The sequence below is a fragment of the Vombatus ursinus genome, unplaced genomic scaffold (genome assembly GCF_900497805.2).
Source record: "Vombatus ursinus unplaced genomic scaffold, bare-nosed wombat genome assembly UNPS02009994.1, whole genome shotgun sequence".
NCBI lineage: Eukaryota > Metazoa > Chordata > Mammalia > Diprotodontia > Vombatidae > Vombatus > Vombatus ursinus.
Genome location: NW_020949772.1, coordinates 7,509,284 through 7,534,829, shown reverse-complemented (window position 1 = coordinate 7,534,829; position 25,546 = coordinate 7,509,284). Strand labels below are relative to the sequence as shown.

The window sequence follows — 25,546 nt, the reverse complement described above, 5'->3', positions numbered from 1 at the left end:
ACTCATTTTGACTTTATTTTGGTATATGGTGTTGATCTATGCCTAGTTTCTGCCATACTATTTTTCAGTTTTCCCAGCAGTTTTTGTCAAATAGTAAGTTCTTATCCCAGAAGCTGGGGTCTTTGGTTTTATCAAACAGCAGGTTACTATAGTCATTTATTGCCGTGTCATGTGTACCTAACCTATTTCACTGATCCGCTACTCTATTTCTTAGCCACTACCAAGTAGTTTTGATGATTGCTGCTTTATAATACAATTTAAGATCTGGTATGGCTAGGTCACCTTCCTTAGCGTTTCTTTTCATTAATTGCCTTGATATTCTGGACCTTTTGTTCTTCCAGATGAATTTTGTTATTATTTTTTGTAGCTCTATAAAATAATTTTTTGGTAGTTTGATTGGTATGGCACTGAATAAGTAAATTTTGGTAGAATTGTCATTTTTATTATATTAGCTCAGCCTACCCATGAGCAACTAATGTTTTCCAATTATTTAGATCTGACTTTATTTGTACGAAAAATGTTTTGTAATTGTGTTCATATAGTTCCTGAGTTTGTTTTGGCAGGTAGATTCCCAAATATTTCATAATGTCTGCAGTAACTTTAAATGAAATTTCTCTTTCTGTCTCTTGCTGTTGGGCTTTGTTAGTAATATATAGAAATGCCAATGATTTATGTGGGTTTATTTTATGTCCTGCAACTTTGTTAAAGTTGGTTATTATTTCAAGTAGTTTTTTACTTGATTCTCTAGGAATCTCTAAGTATATCACTATATCATCTGCAGAGAGTGATAGCTTTGTTTCTTCTTTGCCTGTTCTAATTCCTGCAATTTTGTTTTCTTCTCTTATTGCTAAAGCTAACGTTTTTAGTACCATATTGAACAAGTGGTGATAATGGACATCCTTGTTTCACCCCTGATCTTACTGGAAATCCTTCTACCTTATCCCCATTACATATAATGTTTACTGATGGTTATTGGTAGATGCTACTTACCATTTTAAGGAAGGCTCCATTTATTCTTGTGCTCTCTAGTGTTTTTAATAGGAATGGGTGTTGTATTTTGTCAAAAGCTTTTTCTGCATCTATTGAGATAATCATATGATTTCTGTTAGTTTTGTTGTTGATATGGTCAATTATGCTGACAGTTTTCCAAATATTGAACCAGCCCTGCATTTCTGGTATAAATCCTACCTGGTCCTAGTATATTATCATCTAGATAAGTTGCTGTAATCTCTTTGCTAATGTTTTATTTAAACTTGCATCTATATTCATTAGGGAAATTGGTCTATAATTTTCTTTCTCTGTTTTGACTCTTCTCAGTTTAGGTATCAGTACCGTATTTGTATCATAAAAAGAATTTGGTAGGACTCCTTCTTCATCTATTTTCCCAAATAGTTTATATAGCATTGGAATTAATTGTTCTTTAAATGTTTGATAGAATTTGCTTGTAAATCCATCTGGCCCTGGAGATTTTTTCCTAGGGAGTTCATTAAAGGCTTGTTCAATTTCCTTTTCTGAAATGGGGTTAAGTATTTTATTTCCTTTTCTGTTAATCTGGGTAATTTTTTGTAAATATTCATCCATTTCACTAAGATCATCAAACTCATTGGCATACAGTTGGGCAAAATCTGACCATTTTTATAAATCTTGGTCAGGGGACTCTTCCCAAAGCCCAGCTCTGTTCACTTCGCTCTGCTCCCCAAGACCTTCAGTTGCTCCCTGTTGTCTAAGGAACCAAATGCCAGTGCAGAGTAGGAGTTCGGGTTCTCCTTGGTTTGCCACCGCCTTCCCTTCCCAGTCCAGTATCCCTGTTCTTCAGCCAAATTGTCCTTCTTCCCATTCCCTCCCAAACGCCCTGGCCTTTCCTGTGGCTCTGCCTTTGCTCATGTCCTTTCCTGGGCTGAACTTGCCACCCTGCCCACCCCTTTCTGGCTTTTGAAACCTAACCTGCCTCCCTGGGCTTGGCTCAGACCCTGCTCTGTGTCACTGCCAAGCAGTACTCCTCCTCCATGAAGTCTTCCCCAATTCCCCACCTGCAAGTAAACTCTTCCAGATCTGCACCCCTATAGCACTTGTTTGCGTAGATCACAGTTCATGTTAAGTTGTGATCGTGACCCACATGGTGTCAGACTTGGTCGCTCTGGGGACCCATCACATCTCTGATTTGTCTGTTCTCACGTAGGTGACACCTGCAGATGTTAGCGTATGGCATCCCCCAGAGGGTGGCCTTCAGTGCCCTTCCCAGCATTCAAGCCCAGAGAACAGTTTTCCTTCATAAACTCAAGAACACGGAAAGGACTCAGGCCTGATTCTGTAGAGAGTTGACATCGTCTCCTTCCCCACTAGTTAGCATCTTCCTCCTTTCCTGTGACTCGGCACCTCATTGTGGGTGTAGCTCAGACCAGGACAGGTGAGAAAATGGAGACCAGGACGGGCTCCTTGGGATGGTCCCCCGGTCCCCTGGGGCTCTGCCTCCTGTCCTTTACCTCCTGGCCCGCCCCCGGCTGCTCCCTCAGAGATGTCCCAGCAGGGCGTCAGTGGCTGAGCCAGGGGAGGGGATGAGGAGGAGGTCAGAGAATGTCTCTGGGTCCCGTCGTCCCCTCCTATCAAGAGCCTCTTAGGACATATCAGAAGCCATTGTTTCCTTGCAGTTTGAATTTTCTTCTTTCCCTCTTTGTTTGACACTGGGTCTCTCCCTGCCTTGCCCAGGCTGGAAGCAGAGTGGCCACTCAGGAGCTGCACCTCTGCTGCTCAGCACTGATGCTCTGACCTGCTCGGTTTCTAACCTGGGCTGGCTCACCCCTCCTTAGGCAGACTGGTGGTCCCTGATCTCGAGGGAAGGCCGCCATGTTGTTGGAAGATTTACTGCTGCTCAGAACTTCCAGGTTCAGCTAACCTGAGACTGTCAGGAGCAGGGAGCGATGACAGGCATATCCCACCACACCCAGGGCTGCCCTGCTCCATTTTCAACTCCTAGATGATTTAGGGCAAATATTCCAATTGTGCCCATCTCCTAGGGCCAGCTGGGATGCTTCCTGCTTATCCAGCATCTCTTTGTGAGTTTTTTGTTTTTTTGGTTTTATTTTTTTTTTAAATTATCACTGTCTTTTGTTTTTACATCACCTTCAATTTCCATTATATTCTTCTCATCTGCCACCCAGAGAGCTATCTCTTATAAAAAAGAATAAAGAAGAGAAAAAATTAATCAACGCATGAACTCTGTTGGACTGTGTGTGCCTCGTTCCACATACTTCTGTCATTGCAGAGAGGGAGGCAGGGAGGCACAGCTCGTTCTCCCTGTGTTGTGTCTTTCTCTGGGGTCACAGGGCTAGGCCTGGAAAGGCTGAGGAGGGGAAAGTACCTTCTTGCTACGTCTATAACCATCTGAAAAGCATCTATTCAAAACTGCAGCTTGTGAGGCCCTGCCTTATTTATGAATGTATGAAAGGCACTTACTAAGTGCTGACTTACTCTGTGCCACGCGTGATGGTAAATGAGACATTCCCTGCCCTCAACAAGCTCACATTGTCTTAGCAGGAAACATCACGTATCATGGGAGGCTCTAGTTATGGGACAGAGGGCAAGGCCTGGCCATCTCAGGGTACATCAGCAGGGCAGGCGGTAAATGCCTGACATCCTATGTTCCCCTCTTACCACACCAAACCAGAGAACACATTAACTCAAAACAAAGATATTTAATTAAGCAGAATATCAAAGTAAATAAAAAGGAAAAATCTTTCCACGGATCCAGGGCTCAATCTCCAACAGGTTCTCATGCCACCGGTGGGCAAAGGAAACATTATGACCAGCGTCATCAGCTGGGCCGCTCTCTTTGCTGATTTGCCCATGCCGTCTTCTCTTTCCCTGTGGAAGCGCTGTTACACTTCTATTGACAGCCACGTCCATCTGATAAGCCTCTTAGGACGGGGCCTTTTTACAGTTCTTCCTAGCTGTGTGATCCTAGGCAAGCCACTTCACCCTGCTTGCCTCAGTTTCCTCATCTGGAAAATGAACTGGAGAAGGAAATGGCAAACCACTTCAGGATCTTTGCCAGGAAAACCCCAAATGGGGTCTTGAAGAGTCAGATAAGACAACAACAAAATGTGAGCCAATCCATAGCCTGAGGGCTAATTTAAATCTTTTGTGAGTCAGATTCACAGCACTACCTAGCCAATACAGCTAAGAGTTACTGGCTTTTTAATGATGTAGTTTTTGAAATGAAGCTTTTGTAGACCTCACAATGAGTTTGTTTCCTTATGAGTTATGCAGAGAGGTGAAGGAAATAAGAGTTTTAATGGGAAATTAAGCATGGGCTATTATGTCCTGGAATTCTGGGTGAGGTCAATAATAATAATAATCATAGCGAACATTTATGTAGCACTTCCTATGTGCCAGATACTGTGCTAAGTGCTTTACAATTATTATTGTTTTCTCACCTGATCCTCAGAATAACGGGGGGGGGAGGGGGGAGAATAAGTACTATTATTATCATCCTCATCTTACAGATGAGGAAACTGAAGCAAACAGAGGTTAAGTGACTTACCCAGGTTCTCACAGCTAGGAAGTATCTGAGGCAGGATTTGAACTCAGGTCTTCCTGACTCTAGGCTCCACACTCCATCCATTGTGCTGCCCAACTGCCCCTAAAAAGGGCAAAGTAATGAGTTAATTTCCAATGTTTATGAAGTATCATATGTGAATGCATTTTAAGCTCTAAGCCAAGGCTAGAGAACACTGGGCCAAAGTAAAGGAGGAAATCAGGTACTTGCTGCAGTTAGGAGAGCTTCCTCAATTCTGTGGCAACTGACTCAAGGCCTCTTTTGCTGGGGAGGCGGTAACTAGCCGATCTCATACTTCCTACCGGTGGGCAATAGGCTAAGCCTTGGGGTACCCCCTCTCACAAGATGGGCTGAGTGCCGCCCAGCTATCCTCTGCTGGGGATCAAAATCCTCATTGCATTTTTAACAGCTAAACGGTTTTGACCCAATTGGTACAGTGTCAAAGAAATCATCTGATTGGCACTGGCTGTGGTTGTGAAGGGGATAGAATTATAGTACGGGAGACAATAGGGTATTTACCCCTTTCAAAGTGGGGATTATGTTTTGAATTGCCATTTCTTTTCTTTTTTTTTAATGATAAAAAGGAAATTTTAAGTGGAACGTCTGAAGAAACAGAGAAAAATGAAGTAGATAAAGTTTTTGGAGAATTGAGTGGATGGGATTTTCAAGAGGCTTCTGGGTCAGCTCATCAGAGTCCTAATGACACTGCGGACCCATCCTCTGCAAGGAGACCCTCAGTCCGCATTTATGAGGGTGGGAGTATTCCTTATGAGGAAGAGAACCCTTCTTCCTCCAAAGAACCACCATCACAAGAATCATTGTTGTGCTGCACCACGGAGGATAGTCTATTCAGAGAAAAGACAGAGGAGGAAAAAATTTATCCGCTGGTAAGTAATGGAGATTTTTCAGCGCTTTTATAAGAGTCATAAGCATGTTTTTAAGGCCAAAGTTTTCATAGCAGAGCAATAATTTTAAAATTATGCTTTATTATATTGTTTTGTTTCCATTTTTAAAGCCCATTTAAAGTGTTGGGCATGGGGATGGTGTGACAGATTGTGAAATGTGTCAATATTGCAACAATTTCAACGAACAGGAAATTCCTAGCAGAGTTTGTCCTTTCCACGCATACACTGTTTTATACGGGCTCTTGATTTTGATTTTCTGTTCCTTGTGAATTGTGGCGCTTCTCTCGCATTTGGCGGCCTCCTTCCTATCCATTTCCTCTTCCTTCTTTTTTCTGTCATTTCTTTTACCCTTATTATGGTTTGAAAGGAGTTAGTCTAATGGAAAGCAAAAAATCGAACAATACTGAAAACTGTTGAAATGCGTCAAGCTTTTTCAAAACGCAACTGCCAGTGCCAAGCCTGAAAATATTCCAAGGAGGAGCCATCTGTTAGGAATAAAAATATTCTCATTCACCCAGAGAAGGAAACAGAGTTGGGGTTTTTCCTTTCTCCATCTGCTAACAGATCTGAAAATCCCGAAAAATGAAATTGTTTATTTTATGGACCAGGGCCTGTTTCACCTGTAGAAGACCATTACGGAGATTCCTACACTTTGGAAGGTTTTAGCATCAGTGCAATGCCACTAACAGACCCCTCATTGAAAACTTAAAAGAATGGCATCCTTGATCTTCCTGCAGCATCGGCAGAACCGTATGGGGAGTGGAGCTTCAAGTTTTGGCTGATTTGTTATTAGTCTGATGAAAAGGGTGGATCGTTGGGTTTTGGTGCCCCCAGGGGCCTTCTTTCTGTCTGTGTTCATCCTGGGCCAGTAAGAAGTGGTCTCGTGTCACCGATAGGATTGCATGTAGTCTTTCTAAGGGGCGTGCTGGTAATTTCACCAGTCATCCACCAGGTGGCCCGGACTCTTGGTTTCCTAGGATAGCTAAAAACTTCCAGTGTCCCATTTGCCAAGTTGCCTTAAGCTCTCTCCAGTCTCAACATTTTTATTTTTATCCTTTGGACTGCTATGCCACATTCCCAAAGAATGTAACCGTCACTTCTTATATAAGACATAAACTCATGATTCCCATAGCTATTTGATGTGACGGTGGTTTCCATTTCAATAATAGAAACAAAAAAGGAAATTCCAAATGGGTGACGAGGAGTCTTATGAGGGTCAAATATAATAAAATCTGTTTTTATTATGGATTTGGCTGAAAAAATACTGTTTTCAACAAGAAATATATTTTTACAGATTCCATGTCTGGAGTTGAGAAATGTTGGTGGAAGAAATGCACACATCTCCTGTATTTGCAGCAAATGTTAGACCGGAGTGGGGACCCTGCAACCTTGAGGCCACATGCAGCCTTCTAGATCCTCAACTTTGGATTCAGTCAGAAGGCCACACTTAAGGATCTAGAAGACTGCATGTGGCCTCAAGGCCGCAGGTTCCCCACCCCTGTGTTAGACCACAATAGATGAGGGTTATTAGGATATAAACTAAACTGTTGGATGTCAGTGAAAGGCACACAATTTGAATTAGCAGCTTTTGTCATAGCTACATGACGTGTCGCTTCACCTTGACTTTGAATTTGCAACAGCAAGTGTGGATAACTGTTGGCAGCCAACTGTTTAGGGAGCTTTGACGTTGGCACAGCCAGTTTTCCAGAAGCCAGCATAAATCTGAAGTTTTAAGCTTTAAAAATTCTGTAAAAGATTAGCAAGTTCCTAAAAGAACAGTCAGATTTTAAGATATGAAGCAAAGGGTTTTCAAAAGGGAAATCAGATGTTAGATGATTCTGTTCCTGGAAGTTGCCGCTTGAGACAATTATGATCCTATGAGTCTGCCACTCACACCTACGCCAGAGAAGGTCTGAATGGAAAGGATAGGAAATAAGCAGATGGAACCCGGAGCTAAGCTCGGAGGAGAGAGAAATGAGTCTCTCTACATGTAAAGGCTTCTGTGGGGGTCACAGAGCAGATCTCAAATGAAAAGATGTTTTTTAAAAATGAGATGTGCTGTGAGTTAGCCTTATTTAATCTCTGAATAGTAACATTCACACCTGGGAAAGGCAATTTGTCAAACATTAGTAAAAATTCAGTGAGTTGGTTCTATACTGAATATAGTCAGTGACTCCTTAAACAAGTATTTTGTGGAGCACTGATTTATGTATCTAGCCCAGGGCTGGCCATTGTGAGACCTGTAAAAAATTAGAAGTCACCATCCCCGTCCCTCCCCCCACAGAATTTATATCCTAGTGGAGGGAACAGGTGTAACTTCCATGAAACAATTGGAACAACAATACAAGACAGTCTGTATTTAAGTGCTGAATTATCTAATACCAATTATCAGTGTAGTGGGAGGTCTGAGAAAAAGGAACTCTATCCACTGTACCACTTAGCTGCCCAGTAAACCAGTAGTCCTTAATAAGGAGTATGGCTCTACCTTGGGCAGCAGTTGGTTTTGGTTTTTTTCTTTTTCAGCATGTCTCTACTTTCTTTATTTTTTTAATTAAATTTCTTTTATTCAACTTGTTTTGACACATCTTATTTCTTTCTTTCTTTTTTTTTTTTTTTTTTTAGTGAGGCAATCGGGGCTAAGTGACTTGCCCAGGGTCACACAGCCAGTAAGTGTCAAGTGTCTGAGGGCAGTTTTGAACTCAGGTCCTCCTGACTCCAAGGGTGGAGTTCTATCCACTGCGCCACCTAGCTGCTCCTAACACATCTTATTTCCAGTTGAATCCTGCACAATATGTGGTCTGTGAAAAAAACAAAACAAAATAGTTAAGTAAATCTAGAAAAAAAAAAGTTTCTAGTTTTTCTATATTTCTTTAAAATCTTGAAAAACAAAAACTCAGATAAAAACATCATACAGTTTTGGTACCAACTTGTAAAGCATATAACCATTCTTTCTTTTAACAAATGGAAAATTATAATTTTTGTCTGAATTTTGTTACTGTGTTTAAAAAGGTGCGTTCATTTACATAGTTCAGTGATTTTATATATTCTTTTGCTTCTGCACCATTCACTCTGTATCATTTTGTGTGTCTCTCTATATTTCTTTAAAATCTTCCTATTCATAATTCCTTATAGAACAGGGTTCTGTCCTGCACCCTCTTCTCTGCTCCCTCTACCTGAGTTCACTTGGTGAGCTCATCAGCTCCCATGGTTTTGATTACCATCTCTTTGCTGATGATTCTCAAATCTGCCTATCCTGTTCCAACTTCTCTGTTGACCTCCAATCTTGCATCTCCAATTGCTTTTCAGACATCTTCAATTGGATGCCCTGCAGACATCTTAAATGTCCAAGACTAAACTCATTGTCTTTCCCCCTAAACACTCCCCACACCTTCCCTGTTGTGGTAGAGGGCAGCACCATCCTCTCAGGCCCTCAGGCTCACAGTGTAGATGTCATCCTGGACTCCTCGCTAGCTCTTGCCCCCCACATCCAAGCTGTTGCCAAGACCCGTCTGTTTCTCCTCTGAAACATCTCCTGAATACACCCCTTCTCTCCTCTGACACCCACCTGGTGCATGCCCCTCATTACCCAGATTCCTGCAGGAGCTGCTGGTGGGTCTGCCTACCTCGTCTCTTCCCACTTCAGTCTCCCCTCGATTTATCTGCTCAATCGATCTTCCTAAAACACAGTTCCCTTCAGAACCTGCCCCCCTCCTACCTTTCCAGGCTTCTTATGCCTTACTCTCTGACACTCCCTGACGCTGGTCTCGTGGCTGTTCCACAAACAAGACCCTCCATCTCTTGGCTGCCAGCTTTTTCTCTGGCTGTCTCCCATCCCTGGAAAGCCCTCCCTCCTCTTCTCCATTTCTGACCTCCTGGCTTCCTTCAAGTCCCAACTAAAATCCCACCTTCTACAGAAAGCTTTCCCTAGACCTTCTTAATTCTGGTGCCTTCCTTCTGTTAATTATTTCCTATTTATCCTGCCTATAGCTTGCTTTGTATATATTTGTTTGCATGTTGTCTCCCCCATTAAAACATAATTGTGGGCAGGGCCTGTCTTTTGCCGCTTTTTTGTATCCCCAGCTCTTAGCACAGTGCCTGGCTCATAGTAGGTGATTGATTGATTAATAGATTGATTAAACAGCAAGCAAGCAAGCATTTATTAAGTGCTTATACTGTACCAGGCACTATACTGAGCTCTGGAGATAGAAAGACCAGAATGAAACTATCATTGCCATTAGGAAATGTACATTTTATTGAGAAGAAACAGTCCATACACCTAAAAGTAAATATTCTACTTTCTCCTCTAAAATCTTGGAGATGAGTTCCAGGCTCCCTCTGATGGAAACATGCAAGGGGAAGAGGTGAGTTTTGCAGATGATTTTCTACAGGTGACCTCGTTGTCATAGGCAGACAACTGATTGAAATGTAAGAAAATTTGTTTATTGGTTACACAAAGTCCTTAGCCTTGAGAGAATACGGTGGGGTTCCCCTCTCCTCTCCCAAAGCGTTTGTGAAGACAAGGGCCCTCAGGAGATGCTACTACCTTCCCCAGTGAACACCCCTACTCTTTATGACAACATAAACGATGGACAAACGGACTTCAAAATATTAAGCATACTATGTCTTCTTTTCAACATTTCTGGATTCATTTTGGTTTTTTATACCACTGTCACTTCTTCATTCTTTCCTCACCAATAGAGCCCTCGTTTGTAAAAAACAGAAGTCAAACCGCCTAAATAGCCTCATCTGATGGAGTCTGTAATGTTCTGCTTGTGTGTGTGGTCTACCGCCTTTTACCAAGATTAGGGCGGGGGCCTGGGTCTCCATTCCTCAGGAACCAAGGCTGGTGCTTGTCTACAATCCGGATTCTGACTTTTTTAGAGGTTGTTTTTTTTTTTTCCATTTATATTATTGTGATCTTTGAGTACATTATTCTCATGGTTCTGCTTTGTTTGCTCTGTATCAGTTCATGTAAGTCTTCCATGTTTCTCTGAATTTCTATCTTACAGCACAAAACACTTTTTCTTTAAAGACATACTTTGAGTCTTTGTAAAGCACTTGATTCAAACTCCAATTTTCAGTGATGTCTGTGTATTTAATAAGGTCCAACTGTACTTTTTATTGTAAAATTAGTCACTTTATCATGAGAGATTACTTTGTATTTTCCCATACCTGTAGTACTTTCCTGAAGCAAGTTAGTGCTGGCTAAAATTTTTTACTAATGTTATTTCTCTTTGTTTTCTATTTCGACTTCTGGTTTGAAGTTTTTCTGCCACTGAGCTCTCTCAACAGAGGATTTACTAGCACAACTCCAGGCTTGTTCTAGCAAAGTGTTTGTCTTACATGATGACTTCTAGTAAGCAGAGGGTTGGAATAGGCACCAGAAAGATCTGGGTTTGAATCCTGTCTCACTGCGTACTAGCTTTGTGATCAAGGGTTCTTTCCTCATCAGTAAACTTCTGGTAATATACCTACGTTTACTGCTTCCCCAGGTTGTAGCGAGACTCCCATGAGATAACGTCTGAAGTGCCCAGCGTGCTTTAACGCCCTGTCTCCACATCACTCATTCTTGCTGTCTTTCTTCCCTGCACCCGCGAGCCAGAGTGTGGGCTTGAGTGACTGGGCTGGGGGCCCCCCAGCTCCTCTGCATCTCTGAGGTCTTCTGATCTACAGGCGTCTCTGCGCCCACCCCCAGAAAGGGGTCAAGAAGTTGGTGTCTGGGTCGGGGCAGGGCGGTGGCAGAACCCGGGTCGTGGTGAGGTGCTCAGGGCCTCCTTTTCCCCTACAGAACCTGGCCTGGTGCTACGGATGGAACAGCTCCCTCCCCATTTACAACATGCAGGATGAAAACCAGAGGATAGTGCTCTACGCCTGCTCTCACACCGCCGTGCTCTACGAAGCCTTCAAGAACTGCCAACACCATCTCCAGGTGGGGAAGGGAAGGAGACAATCCCTGGACTGTGGCCCTTTGTCTCCTACTCTGAGGCAAACAGGGTGAAGTGACTTGCCCAGGGTCACACAGCTAGGAACTCTCTAGGGCTGGATTTGAACTCGGGAAGATAAGTCTTCCTGACTTCAGGCCTGGCGCTTCATTTGCTGTACCACCTGGCTGCCCCGAGCGAATAGGCCTGCATGGCCAATAGGTATAGTGGGAGGGTTTATGGGAAGACCCCTGACCAGCAGAGTTTCTCTAACTAACTGGGTGTGTGGGGCAGCTAACAAAGACAGAGAAATCTGAGGGTCCACCCATTTGAGACCGTGAGTGGGTCATGAGCTTATGTAAGTGTCAGGAGAAAAGGTGGAGTCTGGCAAAGGTGCTGGAGCTGCCTAGAGGTCTTTCCTCTGCCGACTCAGTGACTTGGGAGAGTAGGGGGAGACTGAGAGTCGGGAAGAAAGGCTCGGCTGTTGAGAGTTTGCTCCCCACCTTTTCCTCCCGACACCTCTTAGTGTACCGAGGGGAGAGGAGATTTCCCCCTCCTCCCTTCCCCTCCCTCCCTCTCCTGGCAATGGCTTCTTGCAGCAGAAGCACATGGCAACCTCTGGGGGAGCAGAATCTGGCTGGGGAACTGGTAGTTGTCCAGAGGAAAGAGAGCCCGGGGCCAGTGCCCTGATACTCAAGAGACACTGTGCCCCAGGGAGCACGAGAGAGATGCTCCTGCTGGTCCCCGGGTAAAGACTTAGACTCCTTCTGGAAAAAGGTCATAGCAGTCCCTGTGCCAGGGTTTTAGCAGAGCCAAAAGCTGGAGGCTGTGGTGATTGCAGCCAAGCTGTCAAGTGTTACCTGGTGGAAAGTGTAAGAACAAGGTCAGAGGAGGCCGTGTGATCAGCGACATTAACAGTCCAGCAGCAGAAGTGTGAGCTGCCACTCCGAGAATGTGCCTTGGCCACATAGTTTCCTTATGTGGAAAGGAAACTCTCTGCTCGTGAACCCCAATGGACATCCCCTCTTCCCACTGATGGGGTATGAGACTGTGCCCTGGGTATGTGAGGGCAACATTTCGTTACTATGCTATTTCAATAAATGCTTTGTTCTGAGCTAGTTATGTTCTCCAGCTGACTGGAGACAAGGCAGACACACTGGTGAGGGCTGGTGAGTGAGGGAGCCCTGACAGTGTTTCATACCTCCCAATGACCTTAGTTTTGCAGTCTCCGCTTAATGCTGTTGCATGCCTTCACTGCAGGCATCGCCACCTGCTGAAACCTTTCCCCTGGATCAGCAGGAACCTCCTCATTCTGCCCTACATCTCACTGTCTCTGTTACTAACCTTCACAGTCTATCATTTTACTCAGTGGATTGGGGGGAGGGTGTCACACATTTGATGGAGTCCCCTGATCAACCTTACCCCCACCCTCAAATTAAGTGTGAAAACTTTCTACTGTTGATTCTTCCAAACCAGGAAAAGGAAGGACCTGAGGTGCAGTGTGCGCTGAATTGTGGGGAAGGGTCCCGGAAGGAGATCAGCCTTTAAAGGCTGGGCAGGATTTGGCTAAGAGGGGAAAGGACCACCATTTCTCTGATGGGAGGAAGGAGTATGAGCCGAAGCCTAGCATAAGTCAAGTATAGGGAGAGCTGGAAGTAGCAGGGAGAGAAAATGAGCTCAGTGGGGTGAGGTGGCCTTTGGAAATGAAACCAGGAAGGAGGCATTAATCGGTTGACATTTATATACGACTTCAATGATGGCAAAGTGCTGTACAGACATCTCACTAGATTTGACTTAGTACTTAGAAGATAAGTCTGGCAATGGTATACAAGATGAAGCCATTGACTTGCAGTCAAAATACCTAGATTCTCATTTCTCTTCAGATACTCATTAGTTTTGTGACATCCCTCCCCTAACTGCCCACAAGTCACTTAACCTCTTAGTGCCTCAATTTTCTCATCTGTAAAATGGGGGTAGCATACTACCTTCCTAAGGTGGTTGTGCTTTACAAAGAGCTATATAAACATAAATTGCTACCAATTATTATTTTTCAGTCTGTTTTTTCATTAAATATTTCCCAATTACATGTAAAATTTTTTTAAACATTAAATTTTAAAAATTTTGAGTTCTAAATTTCCTCCAGCCCTCCCCCCTCCTTAAGAAGGCAAGCAATTTGATATTGATTATACATGTGAAGTCATGCAAAACATATTTCCACATTAGCCACATTACAGAAGAAAAAACAGATCAAAAAAGAGAGAGAGAGAGAAAAGTATGCTTCCATTTGCATGCAGAGTTCATCAGTTCTCTCTCTGGAGGTTGATAGCATTTTTCATCGTGGGCCCTTCGGAATTGTCGTGAATCATTGTCTTGATCGGAGTAACCAAGTCTTTCATAGTTGATCATCTTACAGTGTTGCATGTTCTCCCGGTTCTGCTCACTTCACTTTGCATCAGTTCATGTAAGTCTTTCCAGGTTTTTCTGAAACCAGCCTGCTCATCATTTCTTACACCACTGTAGTATTCCATCACAATCATATACCACAACTTGTTCAGCTGTTGCTCAGTTGAGGGCATCCTCTCAATTTCCAATTCTTTGCCACCCCAAAAATAGCAGCTGTAAATATTTTGGTATAAATAGGACCTTTCCCCTTTTCTTTGATCTCTTTGGGATTCAGACCTAGTAGTGGTATTACTGTGTCAAAGGGTAGGCAGAGTTTTGTAGCCCTTTGGGCATCGTTCTAAATTCTCCAGAATGGTCGGACTAGTTCACCACTCCACTAACAATGCTTTAGTGTCCCAATTTTTCCACATCTCTTCCAGCATTTGTCCTTTTCCTTCTCTGTCTTGTTAGCTCATCTGGTGGGTGTGAGGTGGTATCTCAGAGTTGTTTTAATTTGCATCTCTCTAATCAACTACTGATTATTATTACTATTCATTATTGTTACTATTATTACTAATAAATTGAATATCAGCATTAAAATGATGAGACTTTGTCTCAGAGAGAAGCTTAGTCATTTAAAGAACTTTTTGACTTCCCTAAGGCAAACTAGCCTGCTCTCCTCCTGTTCAATTCTAGGCCCAACTCATTGGTAGTGTTTGTCAGTCTGTCAGTCGGTCAATCAATAAGCATTTATTAAGCTCTTCCTACCTACCAGACTGTGTGAGGTATTGGGGATTCAGAGACAAAGATGCAACAGTCCCTACCCTCAAGGAGCTTACATTCTGTTGAGAGAAACTGTAAGTATCCACAGAAATACAAAATCAGCGCAAGGTAAAGATGTTTTGAACCCAGTCTGGCCTTATGCTCCCCCTCCAATTTCACCCCCTCAAGCAGATCTCTACACTGTCCAGGTATGGGGCTGGTTCTAGCCTTTGTGTTTCAGGGGATGTTTTTCTCTGTCTCTGTAGGGCCACAGTAATGTGATCACTTGTATTTGCGTGAGTGAAAACAGAAGGTGGATTGCAACAGCTGACAAAGGCCCCCGATGCCTGGTGATCGTATGGGATGGCTTCTCAGGGTAGGCTGGGAACTTAATATTTTTATCTTTCCTGTTGTCATCACTGGTTTGTGCAAAGCTAAACAAGCGACATTTCTTCACATTCCATCTTCATATTGCCAAGACAATCCTAACTGATCACCCTGTGAGGAGCAGATGAGTAATCTGTGCTCAGTTTTTCCATTTAAAAGAGATTTTTTTAATCCTTAAATCAGCAAATCCTTTGAATTGATCATTAGGACATAGTCAAACTTTTTTTCTGTTTAAAAATAATCCTGTTACCTGAATGCTATCAAAGGAGGCCAGCAAAATAATCAAATTATAAGGATACTTTTGAAGAAGACAAAGAAGAAATACGTGATAATAAATGAGTTTGAACTGCTGAACCTTAACACTAAATTTTTCTCTTTTTAAAATTTCTTTTTCCACGCATCTTATTTTGCTTCTATTTTGCCTCCTGCTTTTAAAATCAAGTTTGTAGAAGAGTTTTGATTTGAAGACATTTTCACTATGAGATCTTCTTGTTTCATTTCTTATTTTTTAGCTTCATTTTCCTTACTTGTACTAAGTTCTCAGAACTGTTATTCAAAGTAAAAACTATTTTTATTTGTATGTTTGTATAGTTACTTGAGTTATTTCACATAGGAGCTTTAATAATAAGCAGTAAGTTCTGCGAATTCCTTTTTTCATAGACAGTATATTTCTCAACTCATCTTCTTGAAGCCATGAAAAAAAAAAGAGAAACTAAATCAGAAAAATTCCTGAGATTCTACATGCTTTTCCCCTGGGTAAATGAAAGGAATGCCACTTAAGCCCTCCCCTGGGAGGTAACCCTGAATTTGCTAAGGCTGTGCCAGCCAAACACTAGTTTAAGCAGGTCTGACCAGGCTGGAAAGGCTACAAGTATGAGTCTGTCACCCAAGGACCAGGCTCTTCACTAAATTGACCACAGCAGATCTTAAGGAAAAGGTGCCAGCTTCAGTCTTTGGAGCCTGGACCCAGAGAGAGAGAGAGAGAGAGAGAGAGAGAGAGAGAGAGCTCAGAGTTTTTTCTCACAGTCTAGCTCATTATGCTCCAACCCTGGAGTCTTGGGGATAATTTTTTAAAGTTTAGATTTTTTCATATCCAGGGTCTTCCCAAAAAGAAACTAGGTTCCTTTAAGAAAAGTTACTCAATATAGAAAATAATAGATACCAAATTTTTTTCTTCCACCATAAAAGAAACACATTGAACACAAAAAATTTATAACTAGGCATTGACAAAAAATTAAAACATGAATGATAACTTTTTAAAAATTCATTTTATTTTCAGTTTCAAATTCAGTTTTCCCTTTCCCTTTCTCTACCTCTTACCCCCTTGGGAAGTCAAAAAATACAATACCCGTTATACATAGGAGGTCAGTCAAAACATTACATTAGCCATATTTCAAAAAATAAAAAGAGATAAAAATAAAAACAAGCAAAAGAAAGAGAAAAACATGCTTCAGTCTGTATTTTGAGTCCATCAGCTCTATATCTGGAGGTGGGATAGCAATTTTTTTTCTTTTCTTTTTTAGGCAATTGGGGTTAAGTGACTTGCCCAGGGTCACACAGCTAGTAAGTGTCAAGTGTTTGGTCTGAGTGCTGATTTGAACTCAGGTCCTCCTGACTTCAGGGCTGGTGCTCTATCCATTGCGCCACCTAGCTTCCCCATGAGATAGCATTTTTCATCATGAGTCCTTTGGAACTGTGGTGGGTCATTGCTTTGATCAGACTTAGTAAGTCTTTCACAGTTGATTATTGTTACAATATTGTTGTTACTGTGTACATAGTTCTCCTGGTTCTGCTCATTTTACTTTGCATCAGTTATTATGTCTCTCCAGTTTTTTCCAAAACCATCCTCTTCCCCATTTCTTACAGCACAGTAGTAACTTACACAAACAACAACTCTTAACTCCTATTTTACTATCTGGGGAGGCAAAGATTTGTGGGGCTCCTGACTGGGCTTCACCTTCACCTTTGATCTGTGCTGTCAAAGCAGTAACTTGAGGTCCATCTCTTGTGGCTAGCCAAGTCTTCTCCAGTCTTCTTGGGAGTGGTCCTCTTTCTCTTCTGAGAGGGGTGTGGTCACAGGAAGCCCCGCCTGCTGCCAGTCAACACCCTGGAACTCCTGACCTGAGTGAGATAGTCACCCTGGCTAGAAACATCCATCTCAGGATCGCTCTCTTGTCACACATTCTCAGGAAAGAAACAAAGCTGAAGAGGCAACCTGAGGCTGGGCAGAGACAAGCACATACACTCTCTGCTGTGTGCGCGCGTCTGTGTGTGTACACATGTGTGTGTATATGTGTCTGTGTGTGCATGCATGTATGTGTGTAGCATATATCACTGTAGCCAGGGAGGAAAAGAGCACAGAAATCCCTTCTCCCCCTGCCCCCTTCCCCTTTGCATTGGTGTGGATGTCTGGAGCCAGGAGACTGAGAATTATCTCTGTATGTTGAGTGTTAGACAAGAGTCTCTGAAACACCTTATTAAAAATGACACCCTCTTCATCGCTGAGCAGGTTAAACCGTACCATGTCTCTTCCATTGCACATGCACAAGTAAAACCCAGCAGGTCCCACATGCTGACCGACTAGCTCCGTCACTGTGCACAGAAGGGGGTGGTCCTAGCCATCCCCAAATTCAGTGCTCCCTTCTCCATCCCAACTCCCAATTCCCCAGTGGAGAGAGAGGTACTGGGAGGGCTGTCGTGTGAGGGTCTCAAGCCCCATATTCGAAAAAGAGGAGGACAAGAGTAGAAGTTGTTTCTCTTTTCAAAGCGGTTCTTGCTTAGTTGTTGGTCATCTTTGACACAGGCTTCAGTAACAGGGACACACAGGGACTAACCAGGAGGCCCAGTCGGGGGGAGGGCAGGCTTGGCTTCATAGGAGTGCCCCAGCCCAGCAGATCAGGGAGATTTGCCCCCATGACATAAATCAATGAAAGCAAGTACATCATCAGCCAGAAGTGTTTGTGAAGCTCAGCCTTGTGGACACAAAGAGGTGCTGCCCTCTAGGAGCTTATGGTCTTTTGACACATAAGGAGAGAACCTGCATTGCACAGCAGCACAGGCTACGTACCAAACAGCGTGCAGACAGTGCTTTGGGTACCAGTGATTGAGGACTGGGGCAGGCAAGGAAGGATCTGCAGAGGGGGCAGAACAGAGCCGGATCTCAGAGAAAGGGCAGAGGGAGGGAGGGAATTCCAGGTGTGTTGGATGAGCAGGGGTAGATGGGGAGATGGAGGACCGTGCTGGGGAGCAGAGACAGTGAGAGAGGGACGAGAGATGGAAAAGGGTGGGGCATGACTGATGATGGAGGCCAAAGGAAGACCTCCACAGTGCTTAGTCTCGAAGGGACGGCTGCGTATGGGCACAGAGAGAGTCTGAGGTGGTGCAATGTCATTATAGGATAGAGGCGACGCTTGCACCCAACAGGCTGAATTCCTAGAGGAGATAAGGCCATTTGCTGAGATTTAGGGAAGTAAGGGGAACACTTGAAACCTGACAAGTATGAAGATGATTTAGGGTAATTGCCATCTATGTTCGTGGGATAGGGCGTATTCAAGAGATGGATGAAATGATTGTCAGGGTGCAGTGAGGGCCCAGGTGAAATTAGCGTAAATTGGCTATGGACCCGGGTGTTCTCTGGCAGTGTTCACCAGCCAGCCAGAGACCAGAGGAATCATTCAGTGGGGGTGACCCAGGCTTAGCAGTTGGCATGATGGGAGGTTTGGGGGAGTATAATGGTGGTGGTGAAGGAATCTAAGGTAACATGGAAGGTGGCGTTGAAGTGGTGAACTGTGGGATCTAGGTTGGTCAGAGATGCAAATGAAACCAGAAAGGGACTGATGGACTGGGAGAGTGGGGGAAGAAGTCATGGGAAGGGAAGAGCCACGTTCAGACCCTGCCCTTGTGAAAAAAAAAAATGACACCGTGAATTTTCCTGACGCTGGATGGCATGGGAGGATCAAGTAGTCAGTTCTAAACTTGAATGGTGACCGTCACGTCTTAGTGAGCGTCCACATCTCTATTGCTTTGCAGTATTCCTGTGCATACAATATTTGACAGCTGTCCAGAAGGAAATGGCATTAAAGCCATGGCAATGACAAATGATGCGAAGTTTTTAGTGACCATCGATGATGGGACATTCCAGGTAAAGGATACACTGGGTCTCTTATTAAAGATCTCTCTCGTCAAAGCTCTTCCAGACGGGCAGCCCTGAATCTGCCTGTTGGGTGTTCAGAAGAAATGTACCCATTCTGATTCCCCCCCAGTCTCCTTCAGTGGTTGTGCACTGGCCGGCTGGGTGTGCCCAGTGACCAGGAGGTGCCCTTTTAGCCAGCAGAGCCGTCCTGGGCCTGAGCTCACACCTTGCTTCAGAAAATTTCTCTTATGTGTCCCTTTGTTACCTTCCCTTAAAGAAAGTCTGCATCTGGAGATGGACAGTGGACACCGAGACGCCTGCGTGTTCTGTCACCCTGGAACCAGATCTGGGTGTCCAAGTGAGTGCCACTAGTCGAAGCTGAAGAGAGGAAAGATTAACTTAAAGATGAATGCTGAGCCCTGGGCACACCCTGTCACAGAAAGTTCTCTGGGCACCACTTTTTGTCCCAGTGGAAGTTGGGTATGAGATGACATCCAGTCTGTCATTTTATTCCCAGAGCAGTCCAGTGAAGCAAGTGGCCCAAATGGTACTCCCACTTTGTAGATGTGTCAGTCAGTCAATAAGCAGGCACTGTGCTAAACCCTGGGGACACAAAGAGAGGCAAAAGACAGTCCCTGCCCTCAAGGAGCTTACACTCTAACAGGGAAACAACAAGGTATATACAGGAAAAATAGGAAATAATCAACAGAGAGAAGGCAATAGAATTAAGAAGGTTGAGAAAGTAACAGATGGGATTTTAGTTGGGGCTTGAAGGAAGCCAAGAGGCAGAGATAAGGAGGGAGAGCCTGTCAGGCATGGGGGACACACAGAGAAAATCCCTGGAGATGAGAGATGAAGTATCTTGTTTGTGGAACAGCCACGAACAAGTGTCGCTGGGTCAGAGAGTACGTGTGGGGAGGTAATGTGTAAGAAGATGGGAAAGGTAGGAGGGGGCAGGTTATGAAGGGCCTTGAATGCCAAACAGAGCATTTTGTGTTTGATCCTGAAGCCGATAGGGAATCACTGGAGCGTATTGAGCAGCTGCGGGGTGACATAGCCAGACCTCCTCTTTAGGAAAATCTCTTCAGTGGCTGAGGAGGGACTGAAGAGGGGAGAGACTGGAAGCAGACAGATGCTCTACAGCTGAGGGCCTGCTCCAGAGCAGTGAGAGTGGACAGCAGCCTGCTGGGGGGCGTCTGCCTACCTCCAGTCTCTCCCCACTTCAGTCCATCCTCCATGAGGCCACCCAAGTGACTGGCAGGGACTATATAAGTTTTGTCTTTGCATCCGGGATCTGTAGCAGATGCTCACTAAATGGCCTGTTGAATTGATGGAATGAAAACAATCTGTGTAGTCTGTTTTATTCTCCTGTGTGGTTATTATGTCATTCAATCAGCAAATATTTATTGAGAATCTGGAGGGAGCACAGAGATCAGCTGCATAAGTTCCTGTCCTCATGGGGTTTATAGTTGTGTGTAGGGGACAAGACAATGAATAATTCACTGAGGCCACCACATAGGAGGGCCAAGCTCGATACCCTTCAGAGGAGAAGGAGGCAGGATGCCCCGCTATTGAAGTAGGACCTGAAGCATGTTCTCTGACTCTGATTTTCAACACTGAAAACTGTAAGTATAAATTTTATGCTAATATAGAGTTTTTCACCAGTTGTTTTTTCTTTTTACATTCAGGAATACATTATTTTCAATCCTGGTAATCATAGAGAATTGGTGAGCAACAGCAAAACCCACGTACTGTATTACGAATGGGTAAGTGAGAACGCAGGGTGCATTTGGGGCGGGGAAGAAACATGGTCATTTGGTGTGTGACACTGTGTTCATGCCCTCATCAATTTAGATTCTTATTAAGTTAAAAAAGGTATTCTATTTCAGAATATTTTCTTTAAATTGTGCTATTCTAGTCTTATTACAAAGCATATCTTGCTTTTTTTTTTCCCAGCCAAAGATAAGGTTTATTAGAACATCCACCATATTGAGCAGATGTTTAAGGAGTCTGAACATGAGTCAGCAGTGGCTAGATTTTAGGAATCTGAGCAGTGGCTAGATTATAAGAATCTAAGCAGTGTCTAGAATTTAGGAATCTAAGCATCCTAATGGAGATGGGATGAACCTTATACACAGAAAGACCATGGGAGGGATCTAGGAGTGGTCAAGTAGTCTATGAGGTAATAGAACTCCTAGGGTGGCCAAGGGAGGATGGAGCCTAGATAGGATTAAGGGTGGGAAGTGGGGGGGAAGGGGGCCACAGGGAGGTAAGACAATGGAGGGCCAGGCTAGGTTAAGGCTAGCAAAGATTGGGCATAGCCACAATGAAAGGCCAGTTGATGGGATTATGACCTCAGATGAACACCAGAGATTTGGCCTTGTGGCAAAGTCCAGGGTTTTTCCTTTCTGGGGCCCAGATCCCAACCCCATCATTCCCCCCTCAAACAAATAGGATTCAAATTCTTTTGGGGTAAGGGGCGAAGGTCTGGGCTTCTGAAACTGTTTCCTGCTAGCAAGGGGCATAGAGCTATCCCTGCCTCGAGGGGGTCCCAAAGAGGAGGTTGACTGGAACCAAGCACAGGCTGCATCCAGGGAGCCATGGGGGGACATTGGCTGGTACCTGCTGTTTGCTACCGACTGTAGGTGAAAATGGCCCATAGTCTGGAAGACACAAATCTGACAGAAAAAACTGCAGGGCCCAGATACAAAGCAGGGACTAGATTTAGGGCTCAACTTTGAGAGGATAAAACATCCTTAGCTCTGTTTGGATTCAGATAATTTCATATCTTGCTTTTTCGACCCTTAATCTGAAATTCCAGATTCTGAGAAGCTTTCTTTAAGATCATAAAAAAAGTTATATTTGAGAAAAGTCTCCTTCCGCACAGCTAGAAACATTTTCCTCCGGCAGACATTTCTTTAAAATAAAATGCCCATGGAGGAAGTGGTGAAACTTGAAGGATTTGTTCTTAAATACAGTTCACTGTTTCCATATGTAGTCAGAAATATTCAAAAATGAAATTCCTGAATGCCGAGTTGACTCAAACCAGCACGCTAAAGGTAGAACTGACTTTCCTGGAAGCTCAGAACGGATGCGGATCAGTCCCGGAATCTTAGATCAGAAGGGGCTGTTCATCCCAAGGCCTCCCCAGGAAGCAGGCATCTCCCCTACACCATCCCCAGCCTGTGATCACAGCCTTGAAGGCCTGGGATGTGAAGCTTGCGGCTTTCAAAGCAGCCCGTCCTGTTCTTGGGATGCCTAATTGGGATTAAGTTCTTTATATTGAGTCGATCTCCAGAACTTTTACCCCCTGAGAGGAAACATGGTCAGTCAACTTGCACTGTCTCCATCCAGTATTCTGACACCAAACTCCCGGTGCCGCTTCCATAACCTTTGACCTGACTCCTGGCTGCCTGCCGCGTGAATCCTGTGGGCACTGGAGGAGTCCAAGGTGCTCACCTGGCCCAACCTTTCTCTGTGTTTGTGCTGATGGTATTTTGATGGTGCAGAATTGCCCTGAGGAAGAGAAGGGAGCAGCACAGAGCAATGTGTCTGGGCCTTTGGAAGGTTGTGCTGGAATGTCACCTTGGACAGCTCCCCACCTCCTCCCCCGCCCCCCCACTGGCCATTCCTGGTCCATCCTACCCTCTCTTCTGGTGCCTAGAGATCCTGAAAATGTCAGATGGGAAAGGAGGCAGGAAGAAAGGAGTAGCAGAAGGTTGCTTCCGCAGGGGGTTATAGGTTTGTTTTTAACTCTGTAATTTATAGTATCCGAAATGTCTTTTCATTTCTCTGTTTTTGTCTGGGCTTTGGTTCTGGGATGAGTGTGAAACAGGCAACTGATCATTTTAACTCCACAAGATAAACTCCTCTTAACACTGTTAGTCCTTTTATGTGCTTTTATTGTGACTGTCCTGATGTTATAAAATTCCTCTTTTGGAACAGAAATATTAATATTTACCTGTATTTACAGGATGAAGCAAATGGCATTCTTCACTTTAGTATGCCTGTTTTAACTGAAAAAGTGAGTATGTTTATTGTATTTTCACTCATCAGATTTTTAGAAAGAATGTTTAATTGTTAACTAAGATTAGATGTTTACAGGTTTAGCACCCATACTTTCCATATGAAGAAATAGAGGCCAAAGAATTAAGATGACTCCCCTGAGGTCACACTGTAATAAGGAGAAGAGCTAGGATTTGACCTCAGGTCTTCCAATCACAGAATCTCAAAGTTGGAAGGGCCCTCAAAGGCCATTGAGTCCAACCCCTAACTCACCAAGAACCTTCTCCATAACGTCCCTGACAAGTAGAAGGTCATTTCCTCAAGGGCAGGGGATGTCTTGTCCTTGTATCCCTAGTGCCTGGTACATAGGAGGAAGTTAATAAATGCTTGTGGACTGATTGATTGATTAAGGTGGTCACCCAGCCTTAACTGAAGGCAGGGAGAACAAGGGAGAACAGATAAGCAAATACAACATAATTTAGGAGGTGGTACTTAAGCTGAACCCTGAATAGAGACAGAGATTCCAACAGATGAGGGCAAGTAGAGAGAACATTCCAGGCTTGGGGCACACAACCTATGCAAAGGCAGAGAAACAGGTGGGACATGGAATGTGAGGGGTGGGAAATAGCAAAAGGTTGTTTTATCCAGAAAGCAGAATGTTTGTGCAGTAAACCTGGAAAGGTAGGCTGGACTCAAATTGTGAAGAGCTTTAACAATATTTACATAGCACCTACTATGTGCCAGTCACTGTGCTAAGCACAGTGCTGTTATTATCCTCAGTTTAGGGATGAGGAAACTGAGGTTAAGTGGCTTGCTCAGGGTCACAAAACTCAGACACAATAAGTGTCTGAGGCCATATTTGAACTTGGGTCTTCTTGACTCCAGGTCCAGTCTTCTACCCACTGTACCATCCAGCTACCTAAACAGAAGTGTTTGTATTTATCCTAGAAGCAATAGGGAGTCATTGAAATTGAGCAAAAAAAAGTGGCATGGTCATTCTTATGCTTTAGAAATATCAATATGGCAGGTATATAGAGGATAGATTGGAAAGGAGAGAAGGTGGATGCAGAGAGTCCAATTAGGTTACTTCAGTAGTCTAGAGGGAAGAATGAGGGCTGGAATGAGGGAGGGGGCTTATGAGTTGAGAAAAGGGGTTGGGTAAAATTTCTATTATAGAGAAAGAATCAAGATTTGCAGCTGATGGCATGGAATGGAGAGGGGTGAGAGAGAGTGAAAAGTCAAGGATAACTCTGAGGCTAATGCGGATTGTGGTGCCTTCAACAGAAATGGGAATATTAAGAATAAGGACGGTTTGGGGAGCAAAGATTATATAATATATAAGATCCATTTTGGACGTACTGACTTGGTGATGCCTACTGGTCAGGCAACTAAAGGTGTCTCACAGGCCGTCTTTACCTTATATGTACAAATGGTAACCCATAACTTTTCTTTCAAAATGCAGACGTTCAACAAGATTGTGGGAAAATTTAGCCAGTCCATCTTTCATTTTGTGACCAGACAGATTTTGACTGCCACAATGGAGGGGAAGCTGGTGGTCTGGGACCTCCACCCCCCACCTCGATCTTATACTCCCTTAGAGGTGCTTCGTATTAAAGCCTGTAAACTGGTGCATTTGCAGAAGGATGCCCTTACTGTGTTAACGACTGTGGACAAGTAAGTAATTTAATACAGTCCTGTGATTGATCATAAAGGCAATTATTTCCAGATTCCAATCCAGGTTTGTCCCCTGTAGCAATTCTACTGTGGCTATTTGGGACCCTCATTGATAAGAATATTTGCTTTTAATGTATGAGTGACAGCCATACAGAAGATGATAAAAGAAATAAAGCAAGAGGTTGTAATCTTTATTTAACACACAGTTCAGTGTTTATTAAATACCTGCTTTATGTGATAAAAACTAGCCTAGTCTTTGCCTTGAAAGAGGGAGTCAGAGAGGGTGGTTGGAGAGAACCCAACATACCTAGAAAAGTATAATCTAATAATTACTCATGTCTTAAAGGGTTTTGAGATTTGAGATGAAACATCCAAATCAAAAGGTAAAATACTGTTTTTTCCCTACAGGGATGTTATCCTTGGGAAAAAAAATAACAACAGTGGCTTTGCAATTTATCCTTTGATAGATTCTGAATTAATTTAGGGTTGGAGTTGGAAGGCCCCTTCGAGACCAGCTAGGCAGGAACCCCCTCTACCACATGCCTGACAAGGGGTCTTCCGGCCTCCCCTCCCCCACCCCAGCCCAGCAGTGAAGTCCCCCTGAGCCCCCCATTCATGTGCCTTTGGAGACAGCAGTCATTGTTGGGAAGTTTTTCCAGACGTTGTGCCTAAATCTGCCTCTTTTTAGCTGGTCCACATTGTTCCTTGTTGCTTAAGATCAGAGTTTTAGCTCCTTCCACTTAGTTTCCCGATGAACAGACACACACACACACACACACACACACACACACACACACACACACACACACACACACACACACAC

The 25,546-nt window shown here is 43.8% G+C and overlaps 1 protein-coding gene across 1 annotated transcript in view; it reads left to right on the top strand.

The window, feature by feature from the left end:
- WDR66 (WD repeat domain 66) overlaps positions 1 to 25,546 on the top strand; it is an 83,501-nt gene that overhangs the window by 7,208 nt on the left and 50,747 nt on the right. Inside the window, exons 3-10 of the mRNA XM_027853455.1 lie at positions 5,140 to 5,442; positions 11,249 to 11,389; positions 14,792 to 14,901; positions 18,942 to 19,053; positions 19,322 to 19,402; positions 20,733 to 20,810; positions 23,018 to 23,068; positions 24,512 to 24,723. Coding sequence (XP_027709256.1) covers positions 5,140 to 5,442; positions 11,249 to 11,389; positions 14,792 to 14,901; positions 18,942 to 19,053; positions 19,322 to 19,402; positions 20,733 to 20,810; positions 23,018 to 23,068; positions 24,512 to 24,723 — 1,088 coding nt within the window. The remainder of the gene's footprint in view (positions 1 to 5,139; positions 5,443 to 11,248; positions 11,390 to 14,791; positions 14,902 to 18,941; positions 19,054 to 19,321; positions 19,403 to 20,732; positions 20,811 to 23,017; positions 23,069 to 24,511; positions 24,724 to 25,546) is intronic.